Consider the following 14,306-nt stretch of genomic DNA (forward strand, 5'->3'; position numbering starts at 1 on the left):
ATAGTATGTTCTACTATGGGTATCTTCTATGCTTCTGGACTTTGCTGGCTGCCACATGAGGCAGGGATGGATTTTTTTCCCCCTTCTTGCTGTTACGTGTCAAGGTTTTCCCCTCCGCAACTCCCCCAAGCCTTCCTCAGAGCACTGGATGTTGGCTGCAGCCAAGGCCAGGGATTTTGACTCTGCCAATGTTCCTGTGGGACTTAAATCCAGAGGTTCCTGGCTAATGGGCCTTTCCCCCTGTGCTCAGGAACAGAAGGGGTCAAGAAGGAAATTCTGCCTGTGCAAAGATTGGTATGGACTGTGGGGGGTTTTGCCTTCGCCTCTAGCAGGGGGCGTGACACTTCTTGAGATCTCTTGGGCATATTTTTAACAACCTTTGCAGCAGCAGGACGTTGGCTGCTGTAGTCTGCCTGCTTTACCTGTAGCAGGTTAGGGTGTTATTTCTTGTGCTATGTCAGGGTTGACTGCATAGTTTTGCTAAGAGGTTAGACAGTGGGTTTGTACAGGATGGCTCAGATAGGGATGATCTTGCCTCTGGCAGGAGGTTGGACTAGATGACCTGTAGAGGTCCCTTCCAGCCCTACTTCTCTATGATTCTGTTAGCCCCAGAGAGATCCTACTTCATTCAGTGCACAGGGGAACAAGATGCTCCTTGAATTCATAGTTTTTCACTAGTTGTTTTCATGTTCACTTAGTATTTGGTCCCTGTATATTTTACTATCCACATATACATCTTACACTTGAGTACAGAATTATGAGTTCTCCTGGCATTTTTGTGGGATACAACTGCAATACCCAAAACAGCTTAGCTTCATCAGTCCTCTTGTGGTAGAGGAAAGTACCATATTTACTTGTATCCAGGATCAGGTCCCCCCATTTAACGTAGGGAAAAAAGCCCCTCATATTGGACTCATGTATGAGGTGTCTGTGGGGGAGGGAGGATGGGATGGGACAGGACAGGCCAGGCAGCTGCTGCAGCTCCAACTCTGGCCTTGAGCAGCATCAGTCCATCTCTCTTTTGCTCCACATCCCTAGTGTGCAAGTACCCATTTGTGGCTAAATAGCATTGTTTCTGCTTCAGTTTTATTGTCACCTGAAGTCTGGAGTTGTGAGCTTTCTTGCTTTAAAATTGAGTAGGAAAACTAAGGATTTGTCTTCCTGTTTTCCTCATTCATTCTTTTGAATTTCCCTTTCCTCAACTTAGAAAGATTTTTCTTCTCCATCATCTCCCTCATCCTACTACTTTCATTAACAAGTCATTTCCTCACAAAAATTAATTGAAGGCATGATCATGCATTTAGCCTCCTACATGGCTGAATCACTCTCAACTTTCAAGAAAGCCCCCTCATCTTTAATGAAATGGAAACATTTAGTGCATCAAAGGGCTTCTGCTGTATATCATAAGGTGTTCCTTCCTCCAGGGGTGTAACTGGGAACACTGCCAATGCAAAGCTTGTTTGGGTGCCCTGATCTGAACTACATGCTTCAGCAATACTATTAGCCCCAGTGATATCAATATTACAAGACTTCTCTCAGCACCTACAAAAATTGCCACACTCATAAGTTACAATATTTTGTTCATACTGGGTATTAGTTAAATTACATTGGAAATGTGTGATTGAAATGAATATGTAAGCTTTAGACTATACTGGAGAATTCAGAGCTTAGCAAACCTTACCAGAAACCTCCAGATTCAGCAGCCAATAACACTGCTTGCAACTGAATCCAAGATATAATTTATGCCCATTTTTGCAAGGACTAGCATCACAATACATAACATAATCTAGTCCTCCAAATTTTATGGAACAGATAATATATTTTAATATGTTTAAAAGAAATAAATCTATGCCACATCATATCAAACACAAGGCTTGTGTTGCTTCACACAAATTATTTTTGAATGCCTTTCAAGAATAAATGGTATCACAACTCATTTATATAATATTCACATATAATAAGTGAAAAGGATCAATAAATGTAATTGCACAAATACTCTGGAGCCAAGAAATGCCGAGTCATCAGTGGCACTGAACTTCAAATATATCACTTCTTTACAACATATGGCACCACAAGTTCTTGGTTAGGGACAGATGTTTTGGGGGTGTGGAGAGAAGTTAGTGAAAACGGTCAAGTTTTATGCAGGAAAAAAAGACAGATAAGGAAGCCTGCCACATTCTTCAGGCTAATAGATCAGTTATCGGCACCTGTTAACTAAAGTAAAGCCCAAAACAACACACAAAATGATATCCTTAACAAAGCTACTTGCTGTATGACAACCACTTAAGAAAAAAAACAGAAAAGAAGTGCCCACATGGAATAAAGCCGCCACAGAAAAAGGCTTGAAAGCAAGCTGAATTTATGAGATTGGGAAGCCCCCAGAGCAGACAGAAAGGTGAGTAGAGGTAGAGAAATGAGTATCAGACAAAAAACAGACATGAAGAGTAAAAATCATTTTTAAAACTTGTTTCAATAGGCAGATTGAGAGAAATAAGAGGAGGCGGCACCAAAAATGAAAGGAACAGGAAAGACTCTAAAAAGACATTTTTGTGAAGAAGAGAAAATTGGACCACGTGCAGAAAAAATCCAGTGGTTCACCTTTTCTAGAGCTTTACTGATTTAAATAAATAAGTTCTGGAAACCTGCTAATGAGTACAATACAACACAAGATGCACCTTTTACAAAGAACTGGCACTTGTTATGGCTACTCTTCTTCCTCAAGATTCAGAAAACTATTGATGACTTGATAGAAAATTCCTATTTTTTTTTAGAAAAATAGAAAGCGATTTAAAGAGTGAAATAAAATGCAGACATTCTGTTAGACTTCTCTAAAATATTGGAAGGTCTCACCAACCAAAACCCAATACACTGTTGTGAGCTTAATGCAGAAACTTTTTAATACAACTGTAATCTATGCTCTTCACCTTAAATCTTTAAGCCTTATACAGTTGCAGTACCTGTAAGAAAATAATTCCTGTTATCAGTTCTTATTACCACACTTGTGAAAACCATTACATGACATGTAAAAGGAGTGGAGTATATCACAAAGCATGCCAACACTGGCATTATCTACCACCTAGAATGGCAGGACATTAAAATAAAGGCTTTAACAAGAAATGTAGTTTGGGTTCTTCTTTTGACTTCTACTGTAATAATAAATGCACACTCTTAATCTTTCAGCCTTTCAAATGACACGACCAAGAACATCAGCATGCCGGACTCTGCTTCAGCGTTGCATCAAGAACCTTAACCTGCAGCCTTTGGAGACTACAACAACTGCAACTTCTTATTCCACTTTATTCTACAGTCAAAAACATTTAAATGATTATACCCCAGACAACAGATATTTAAGGCTTAATTTGTACACCTGTACATATAAAAGTTAACTGTTTTTATCAAATAAAAATCTTTCTTAAGTTTCAGATCCACATAGCCAGATTCTTATTTAGAAACATTTCCTTCTAAGGCTGTATTGAAAGGACACTACTTTTGACCCCCACTTTTATGTATCATGAAATGCACAAAGTAATGGAGGTTTTTAAGGCCTGGCTTGACAAAGCCCAGGCTGGGACCATCTAGTTGGGGCAGGTCCTGCTCTGAGCAGGTGGCTGAACTAAATGTGACCTCGGAGGTCCCCTTCAACCCTCATTTTCTACGATTCTAGAACTAGCACCAAAAAAAATAAATAGCTCTGTCTGGCTGCAGCGTAATGATAACTACAAGGGAAATTGCACAGGGCATACCTAACAACTGGTAGGAAACCAGTTGATTCGTTTAAAACAAACAAACACATACCAAGACCTCAGACCTGAATAAAAACACCTCACATTGGAAAAGTAGGTCTCAAACCAACCCCAACAGGGCAGCCAGTCCAATAAAAAGGTATCACCTATAGAAATCCTGGCCTCTAATACAATGGATATTTTAGAGGACTGATGGTCCACTTCACTGGTCTGCCTTCTTGCAAAGAGAACAGGAACAAACCTAAACATTACCCTTGGGTCCATTAAAAAAAAAACAAACCAACACAAAAACCACCATCCCAAAGATGCAGAAAGGGAGGCAGGTGAGGTCCTAGCCCAGCCGCGAGCTGGCTGGCAGGGCAGGGCGCAGGTCCGGTACCCGCGGAAACAGCGGGGCAGGCACGGGCATCGGTGTCGCCGGCGCATCACGGTTAAAAAGCCTCCCCGAGGACTGCAGAGGGATTCGGACACGGAGCCAGCGCTACCGACGCAGCGGCTGCACGGCCCGCCTCGCCCAGAGGCCTTTTAAAGATGCACCGGGGCAGCCACGGATGCCTCCCCTGCGTCCAAAGCCCTCGGGCCAGGCGGCAGCCGCCGGGCTCCCACCGGCAGGCGTGGTGTCCACCCTTCCCTCCCCGCAAAGGGCTATTTTTCAAGCGTCTGTGGACAGAAGTCAGGCCGCGAAGAGCCCCGGAGGCGGGAGGCGCCGGACTCTGCCCCGCAGGACGAGGGGCTGGCAGTGCCCCGGCCCCTGCCGCCGCCTCCCCACACCCGGGCTCAGCCGCCCCCTCCCGCACCGCGAGGCCCTACGGCCGCGCCCCCCAACGGCCGTTCCCCTCCCCCCCGGGGCCTTACTGCGGGCGGCGCCGCCCCAGCGCGGGGAATTCACGCGCGCGTCGGGACCGACCCCATCGCCAGCCCCGGCGGTGGCGGCTCCGGTTCCTCCTGCTGCCGCGGTGGGGGGAATCCCGCCCACACCGGCGGCGGCCGCCAATGGCAGCGCGCGCTCCGCAGGACGGACATCGGCCTCAGCCAGTCAGCGGTGCCCCGGAGCCCCTGTTCAGAAACGCCCGTACCGTTTTCGCAGAAACACGCCCAGCGAGAGAGGGCTAGCCAATCGCCAGGGCGGCTTGGCCGACTGACTTCCCGATATACCAATAGAGCGGCGACGCCGACAAAACCGGCATACGGAGACCCACCCGCGCTAGGGAGAGGTAACCAATAGCAGCATAAGGGGTGCGGTGACGGATGGGTTTCACCGCCAATGACGATCAAATGGGCGCTGGGCCCTCAGAGAGACGTTAACCCTCCTTCTGTGCCCGCGGAGAAGACCTCCCCCAAGGACTACATGTCCCGGCATGCACCAGGAAATACCGCAGCCCCTGGATAGCGCAAAGCATCCTGGGAAAGGTAGTGGCTTCGGTTCCTAGCCTAAGACACGCGGCAGCCGCACTGCCCACAGTGCCTGCCACCCCTCGGGGCTCCGTGGCTGGGCCCCAACCACGGGGGGACATGCCTGTCGCGGAAAAGCGGAGGGCGGAGAAAGGGCCCCGCGCCGAGCCTCGCCCACCGGAAGCGCCCAGCGGGGGCGGGGCAATGTTCTGTGGGCTGGGCGGTGTGTCACACGTTCTCGATGCGTCACTTCCGGCCGCCGGGTGTTTGAGCGGGAGCGCGCGAATGCCTCTGGGCGGCTGCAGGTGCGAGGCGGGGAGGGCTGGGCCCGCTCATCCTCAGCGCGTGGGGGCGGGGGGTCGAGGTCCCGGTCCCGGTCCCGGTCCCGGTCCCGGTCCCGTCGCTCCCGGGGTCTGAAAGCCGAGCGCCGCTGAGCTGTGCTTTCAAGGCCTTGCTGCACAAGTGATTTCAGCCGCTGTGCTGGTGTCGTGAGCGTCCCGCGTGGTGCGCGGGTGGTGGGGTGTACGGTCAGGAGCCACCCCATCTGTTGCAGGAAGAGACTTTCTTCCCCTAGCTGGGCAAGCTGTTATTGAAAGAGTTTTTACTTTATCGGCCTGCGTGTGTATTTTTTTTTTGGAGATTTATTTTGCTGTTTTAAGAAGTAGCGTCTCCGTTCCCTGCCAACATAAGAATAGGTGTTTCAGGTCCGTCCAAGAAAGTAAGAAAAGAAAGCGCACATGAAATGCTTCCCTGAGCTCTGCTGTCTCTGATGGTGCTTGGCTCTGGGGTTACTCACAGAAAAGCAGAGCTGGAAGGGACTTCAGGATGCGCTCTAGCTCAGGGTAGGCAAAATGTAGCCCGTGGGCCAGATCCAGCCCATGGAAGGATTTTGTCTGGTTCACATCAGGTCCCACTTGGCCCAGGTGCTATGGCCCAAGGCGCATCCTGCCGCCCATGGCTGTGCAGTGGGGTTGGGGCAGCTGGACACTTGTAGGCAGCCAAGGCAGCGGTGGCTTCTTCTGGCTGGTGCCCCTGATCTGTGGTACTGATGGGGACTTCCATGCACAGCCCTGGTCCTGGCCCACCCCACACCTGTTCCAGACCTGCCTCTACCAGACCAGACCAGACCAGCTCTGGAGCAGCTGGGACCCATGTGCACAGCCCTGGCCCATGTCACTCTTTTGACCATGCACCCACAGTGAACTGTGGCTGGGCAGAAGCTGCTGCTGGGTGCAGAGGAAAAGTGGCCGCCTCACCACTGGCAGCCCTTCTTGCTGTAGCTGCCTGGAACCTACATCTGGGCTGCCCTGTGGCTCCTCTCCGCTGCTGTCACCGTCATTTCTAGGTCGCCCAGCAAGGAAGTGGTGGCAGGGGAGAGGAGCTGCAGGGCAGCCTGCGTGTGGGCTCCAGGTGGCTGCAGCAAGCTTAAGGCCCAGCAGCAAGGGGGAGGTGGCTACTTTTCCCCTGTGCCCAGCGGCAGCTTCTGCCCAGCCACTGTTCAATGTGGGTGGGCTGGTCTGGAGCAGGCACAGGGCGATCCAGAGTCAGGGCTGTACACAAGGGAGCACTCTGGAGCTGGTCTGCTCCAGCTAGGGCAAGTGGATGGAGGGGTTGAGTCTGGGGTTGGGGCTGGGACTATGTGCTCGGCTGGTGGCAGCGGCAGAGAGGAGCTTCGGGGCATGTGGGCTCTGGGCTTTTCGGGGGAGGGGGAGCGGGACCAGCGTTGACTGCCCCGTGACAGTTCCCCAGAACTGCCTATGTGGCCCATGGGTCTAAATAATTGCCTGCCCCTGCTCTAGTTCTTTTTCCTGCTCAGGACAGGATCAGTCTTGTCTAACCCAGTCTAGACAAGTATTTGTTTGTCCTGTTCTTAAAACCCCTTCAAAGGATGGAGATTCAACAATTTCTCTAGCTAATCTGTTCCAATGCTCAGCCACTCATGAGAACTCTACCTATAATTCAACCTTAATTTCACTTCTTGCAATTTAAAAATGTGTTGTTCTGCCCCTGCAGCCACAAAGTCCGTCATCATCAGCTCTATAACCTCTAGTACTCACCATTGTGAAGAACGGTGGAAAAATTGCTTCCTTTAACTAGTAAGCTATTTTTCCTGTTAATACATTCCAGTATACTGTTGGCTTTTCCTCCCCTCCCCCATCATTAATAGCACATTGTTGGCTCATTCATCTTGTAGTCTACTATAAACCCCAGATCCTTTTCTGCAGTATTGTAGTCTAGCTAGTCACTCTCTACTCAGCGTGTGATTATTCAATCCCAAATGCATGTCATCATTTGACAGATTTTTTTTAACCACATTTGCAGTTTATTAAGGTCATTCTGACTCCTAATACTATCCTTCATAATATCTGCAACTCCACCAGGATGGGGCTATCTGTGAGTTTGCTAAGTATCCAGACAATCCCATCCTCCAAATAATTAATGAAGAGATTAATTAGTACTGGATGCAGGACAGATCCCCATTTGATACCTCCTCCGAGTTAAATGGTGAGCCACTGCTGACCATTCTTTCATCATGATACAGCCATTAAATATGTATATTGTTTTTTTTGGCTAGATCATATTTCCTTCGTTTACTAAGGAACAGGGATCCAGATTTTCCATTTGCCACAGAAAAACATGAGCTCCCAGTGCCGGTAACAAGCTTTCTGTCAGTCTCAATCTCCCCTGCTGTGCCAGATCTTGCCCAGGGAGAGGGCAGCAGGATGTAGAGCCAAGAGCCCACAGTGAGCAGTCTGCATCTGCTCCCCACAAAGGGATCAGCTCTGGCTGTGCCTCCCTTGCGGGAGAGGGAGCCGGGGTCTGCACTCAGATCCATTACAGCAGCTGCCACCTCTCATGGGTGGCAGCTGGGGCTCAGGCTGCTGCAGGGAGCTGCAGACCTGGGTCCCTGGTCCCATAGCCCTGGCAGCTGGGGGCCCCCTCCAGCAGGGCTGGGGTTGGGGAGTGAGAGGCAGCAGCATGGCTGGGGGGCTGGGGGTCAGGAGTGAGGGGCAATACCATGGACAGGGCATATCAGGGCTGCTCAATGCCACAAAGCAGCAAAGGGGGATGAGATAGCTGCAGCTGGACCCACTTCCCAGTGAGCCAAGGGGGCAGGGGGGGAGCTCTGATTTTCCATAATAAAAAACAACTGAAGTCAAAGGCCAACATTTATAGATATTTAGAATGTATTTTATTATACGGATTGAGGCACTGGTAGGCTTTCAAATGGTAAATGTATTAATAAAACATTGTGTTCAACTGGTACCTAGATATATAGTGGTGTTACATTTTAATTGCAGAAAAACACAGATTTTGGGGGTTTTAATCAGAGATTTCTTTCTCTCTTTCTTGAGAATTTTGCTATTGTTAAACACTGAAAACCAGGATCCCTGTAATAAATAAGAACCTTTAAATAAGAACCCTTCCAATAAATGAGCATTTTTGCACAACTGGTGAAAAAGTAAGTATCACAGTTTTGTAGGAAATCCTTGAATGGACCATGAAATAATGAAGGCAAAAACTAAGTTTGTTCGGTAAGCAAGAACATTACATTACAAAGAGCTGATAGGGAGATATCCAAGATTAAGAAAGATTTCATAGATTTTTAGGATAGGAAGGGACCTGTTAGAAGATCATCGACCCTCTGCTCCGGGCAGGAAAAAGTGCTGGGTTCAAGTAACCCCAGCCAGGTGTTTGTCTAATCTCCTTTTGAACACCTCCAAGGTAGGGGAAAGCACCACCTCCCTTGGAAACCCATTCCATATTTTGGCAGCATTATAACATAATTTTGTGTGTGTGTGCGATGTCCTATTAAAGTACCAGTGACGTGGTGTAGAAGTTCATAATGTTTCTTAAGGGAAAGAGTATTAGTTATTACTTGTAACATCTGGTATTTTCCACCTGCTAATGTAAGCTAAGGGTACAGTGAAATTGATCATAATTAGCTGCAGCCCTGGCTTTGAATTGAGATGCATATCTTTTTTTAGGTCTCTATACTTTTCCTTTCCAGATTGCCCCTAGCTGTTAAGTTTTTGTCTGTGAAGGAAAATGCACTTAACTTTTGCTGCCTTACTATTACGTTGGCTTGGCAGAATTTAATTATTTTTTTTTAATTTCAACAGCTAAAATCAATATTTATTTTAAAGCATTTATTTTGATTTTTGCTGATTGATAAAAATCAAAAAACATCTCTAATTTTGCATAATCCTGAAATTTTCAATTTAGTATGTACGCACATGCATGATGGCTACTGTAGGAGTTCAGGGCTGTGCCAGGAGGCAGGGGTTGAAGAGGCAGGGCTAATAGTGCCCAGGAGCCTGGCACTGCCAGCCCCTCAATACTGAGGTCCCAGACCAGGCAGGGGCCAAACTCCCATGGAGCCTGGTCAAGCTTAGCCTCTGTGGGAGTTTGGCCCCTAGTACGATCATGCAGGGGCCCAGCTGGGCTCCACAGGAGCTTGGCCTCTGTCCCAATCACGCTGTTTATCATGCCAGGTAAGCATTCTATGAGTGCATCATTGAATTTCCATACATGACATTTCATGGGGATAAACTAGAGCTAAAATTTCTCATGGAAATTCATACCCCACCCCCAGTATGTTTGACACCTCTGCTCTATAGCATCTTGGAAAAGTCCTCTGTGGTTTAAGAGGTTGTTTTTCTACCCTGGGTATATAAGTACAATGATAGTTTCCATAGATTTAGATAAAAAAAGATTTCAAAGTTGCATTTTTGGCTTCTGTCTATAAAATCAAGCCTACCAGTTTTATTTGGATTATTCTGAGTTTGTTGTTCTGGGTTTCATTTGAGTTTATGAAAAGAGTAAAACAGCAGATTGGGAAACAAGTTCACCTGATTTCCTTGCTGATGCAGTTTTCCAGCAGTTTGAACTTACTTGCCTTTTATTTCAATTGCAATTGTTTAATCATTACAAAGAGGATCTTGATTTTGTTGGTTCTGTAACACTTTTAAGCACAGTCAAAGGGTCACTTATGATAGTTTCAAACAAATGTTACTTTTCAGTGTCTTATAAACTAGTCTTACTTTAAAAAAACAGAACATTTCAATCACAAGCTAGGAATTAACAATAAAAAATATTCTTATTGAAGTAATGCAGGTGAATATATATATGTATTGGAAAAAAAATTGCATATTGAAAAAACTACTATTTATTGCCCTATAAAACTTTGTCTTTTTACAGAATATTCAGTGCCCAACTTGTAAGTGACTCTTCTTTGGTTTTTGTTTCAGGTTCAACATGGCAGACACAATGCAGGCAACCTCTGTGGTTGAAATGTCTCATTCTGAGAATATTGATGCTAAGTTACTTTTTCTACCTGAAAAACTGAGGGAAAGACTGCTCCCTTTCCAGAAGAAAGGCATCGTATTTGCACTTGAGAGAAGTGGCAGGTAAAATGCTTCTTTCATGATGTGCTGAAATATGTTAGTTCAGTTTTAGAATTTTTTTTGTGAACAATCACAAAAAGCTTGTCAAAATAGGTTGCCTCATTCCATGTTTGTATGGATTAAAACAAATTTCCTTTTTGTAAAATAAAAAATGGTAATGGTATAGTGTTCATGAGCAATCCTACAACATCATTAATCACCCTATTATACACTGTAAAAATCAGGATGGATGTCTTAGTTTTTGGTGGGATCTTAAGCTAATGAAATTCATTCATTTCTGTTGTTCTTAAAGGAATGTTAATATGGATCTCGATTGGTATTTGTGTAGGGTGGGGTTTTGAGTCGCAATATGTCATGATTGTTCTGAAAAATTTCTTGGCAGCAGGCCAGGTTGGGTCAGAGGCAGGCTGGTGCTGGGACCTGGCTGCTGTCGTTGTTTCTCACCAATGCCCAGTTGTCATGCAGCACAAGTGCAGTTCTCTGCTGCCCGTCCGGCTGCAGCATGAGCAAAGCCCCCCTCTATCAAACACCTCCACACTCCCCTGGTTCCACTGGGCAGATCTAATGGCTTCACAGGTCAGCTCAGCCTACGGGCCATAGGTTGCCAACCCCCGGATTAAAGTATCAGTGCAGTAACTAGAACCTGATAGCTCTGAAAGATAGTTTCAGCTGGATGTGTTTTCCCAGATAATACCTTGGGTGTTCCTGAGGTGCAGAGAGAAGATGGACCATTTCAGGCAATTTTGCTGAGATTTTTTGGTTTGTTTGTTTTTTTTAAACCACCTTGGTCACGTACAGGTGTTAGTTAATATGTTCAGGAACTTTGCTGATGTTTATGAAATAATGAGATTCTGTGCTTCTACTATTTTTCTAATTAATCAGTGGAAAGATAGAAGAGTAAATGTTTTCGCTCAATCTGAGCCTTCAAGAGGCCAATTTACCTGAATCCAAGACACCTTTGAATTTAAACCTTCTCCCCCCAATAATTAGGTTCTATGTGTGGAAAACTTACACATTTATTATTAATTTCCATTTATACAATGTAACTATTGGGAGTCATGTTATAGTCCATCTCTCCTTCCCCATCCCTGCTGCAATGGGTCAGGCAGCAGCAAGGGAGTCAAATGGCCTGATGCTCCAAGATTTGCCCCCCTTGTTGCCTACCCCACCTTCCACCTGCCTGCCCTGCTGCTATGCACCCCTCATTACTGCTTCTGCTCCCTCCCCACATGACCCCACCCTGCCACTGCTTACGCCCTGCAGCTCCTGCTCCAGCCTAGGGCATGGAGCACATGGTCACTCCAGCCCCTGCCTGGCCCAGCAGTATCAATTGCACATAGGCTGCAGGAGAGCAGGTGGCATAGTTGGCGGGGGGGAAGTGGGGAGCAGGCAACTGCTGCGGCTCCAACTGAGAGCTGCAGCAACTTCCCCACCCATTTTATATTCAAATCCAAAACAAGGGGCTTTTCCTTCCATGTTAAATGGGGGGGGGGGCGGGGAACCTTGCCTTGGATTCAAGTACTATTATCAAATAAAAAACATGTTAGTAGAATAAATTAGTTGTTGAGGACTGTCTAGAGGAGAGCATCCTTCTTGGCTTGACCTATTCTGGTTTTAATAGTGTCTAGAAAATTGATGGCAACAAACTAGCTTGTGACAAATGTTTTATTTGTAGCACCCATGACAATTCTGGAAGACATGGTATTACAAGTTAATTGTCAGCTTTCCTTGCTTCCTAGCCGGAGTTATTATCACTGCAATTTACAATTATGTCTTTGAAAACTTGTTTATTCAGCTGTTCACTGGTGACGATGGCATCGTATGCCATAAACTAATTTAATTAAACTAATTTTTATTTGAAATCTTGAGCTGATCAGTTTCCTGATATATGGACCAGGCCATAGGTAGTTTAGTCTAGTGAATGGGCCACCAGAGAAGGGCTAAAGTCAGGAGTTAGGCAGTCCAGAGCTACACGGGGGTGGGGGGGCGGGCGGGTAGAGTCCAAGTTATCAAATCCCAGGGAGTATTGCAGAGGTGGAGTCTAGGTCACAGGCCAAGTCACGGACTAAAATTCCAAAGCTGAGAGGAGTTCTCAAAAGCCAGAGTCCAGAAGTAGAACTGATTTGGGTCAGAAACCAGAAAAACAAAGAGCACAAGAACCAGAGAGGGTTACCACAGTAGACCTTCAGGTAGAACTATTGGCTATCCTGCAGCTTGCCACCCTAGGTAGACTTAAATAGGGAGTCTGCTATCTCTAGCAGTCAATTAGGAGGCCCTAGTAGTGACCAGCTAATTCATTAGCTGGGTGAGGCTGCCAGTTTGGTAGCTCAGGTCTAGGCTTTTCTGGGTACTCTTGGTGGAAAACCTACACCAGATCAGGATTATGGACATGACTGTCAGTTCCCAAGACCATTCTTCCCCTAAACTCATTTGGAGTCTAAAATCTGTCTATCAGTGTTTTTTGTTCCCTTCAACTATTATTGGTGGGTCTTTCCATTGGGAAAAGGACCTTCAGTATAAGGTTAAACAGAACCTCTATTCTGCACTGATGAAGCCACATCTGGAGTATTGTGTCCAGTTTTGCACCCCCCCCCCGCTGTACAAAGGATGTAGACAAGTTGGAGAGAGTCCAGCGGAGGGCAAAGAAAATGGTCAGGGGGCTGGGGGACATGACTTATGAGGACAGGCTGAGGGAACTAGGCTTATTTGGTCTGCAGAAGAAAAGACTGAGGGGGGATTTGATAGCAGCCTATAACTACCTGAACAGTGGTTATAAAGAGGATGGGGCTAGATTGCTCTCAGTAGTGGCAGATGACAGAACAAGGAGCAGGGGTCTCAAGTTGCAGCAAGGGACGTTTAAGTTGGATATTAGGAAAAACTTTCTCACTAGGAGGGTGGTAAAGAACTGAAACGGATTACCTAGAGAGGTGGTGGAGGTTTTTAAGGACTGGCTCAACAAAGCCCTGGCTGGAATTATTTAGTTGGGGTTGGTCCTGCTTTGAGCAGGAGTTGGATTAGATGACCTCCTGAGGTCTCTTCCAACCTTAATTTTCTATGATTTTATGAAAGGTGTGTGAAAGACTGGGTGTACCATCAGAGGTTCAGGCAGTTGAGGTTTAAAAGTGAAGGGATTTAAATATTCAGTGACTTCCAGAATGACTTCATCTCTGGTAGGTAGTTGAGGGAGAGCCGACAGTACTGGATGAAGCTGGAGGTGGGACACATAATTAGAAAAAATACGGAGTTTGGTGTGTGGAGGCATGGAAAAGATAATTACAACCAAATTCCACCAAGGATAGCAAGGCTACCCAGTTATCTTGATGATAGTTCAAAGAATACTTGAGGTGTTGTTCAGGGTTATGATTTATATGCATTGTCTACCCATTTGTCTAGGGGTGTTACACAGACAAATGAATATGCTCCATGTCCAGAGCCTTGCAAAACTCGTGCTAGAAAAGTGAGAAAAACTGGGGGTTGTGATTTGAAATGACTTGAGTCAGACAGCCATGAAGCTGAAAACTATCCCAGGAACAAGTTACCCGTTTCACTTGCTATAGGAGTAGCCTGAAGAGGGATGAAATAGGTTGTTTTAGTCAACTAATTGTTGAGCAGTCCTCAGTGGGAGATGTACAATAAAATCCACAGAGAGAGCCGACCTGAGCAAGGTGTAGGGCCCAGGGCAAATCAGCTCATGCGCCCTGGACCCAAAGAAGCTGCCACTGGAGGCATCGGTGGCAGGAGTGGGAGATAGTGAACAGCTGGA

The 14,306-nt window shown here is 46.4% G+C and overlaps 1 protein-coding gene across 5 annotated transcripts in view; it reads left to right on the top strand.

The window, feature by feature from the left end:
- Positions 1-4,939: 4,939 nt before the first annotated feature.
- Positions 4,940-14,306, top strand: part of ZRANB3 (zinc finger RANBP2-type containing 3) — a 91,278-nt gene continuing 81,911 nt past the window's right edge. The window contains exons 1-3 of one of the 5 annotated variants that reach the window (XM_090045853.1): positions 5,423-5,440; positions 7,149-7,231; positions 10,388-10,546. In XM_090045853.1, coding sequence (XP_089901979.1) covers positions 10,395-10,546 — 152 coding nt within the window. In that variant the 5' untranslated portion in view covers positions 5,423-5,440; positions 7,149-7,231; positions 10,388-10,394. Of the gene's footprint in view, positions 4,958-5,002; positions 5,154-5,289; positions 5,441-7,148; positions 7,232-10,387; positions 10,547-14,306 lie in introns of those variants that run through there. The other 4 variants (XM_090045854.1, XM_090045851.1, XM_090045850.1 and 1 more) reach the window with 4 other exon arrangements.

The sequence above is a fragment of the Crocodylus siamensis genome, chromosome 4 (genome assembly GCF_052110815.1).
Source record: "Crocodylus siamensis isolate JL-2025a chromosome 4, ASM5211081v1, whole genome shotgun sequence".
Lineage (NCBI taxonomy): Eukaryota > Metazoa > Chordata > Crocodylia > Crocodylidae > Crocodylus > Crocodylus siamensis.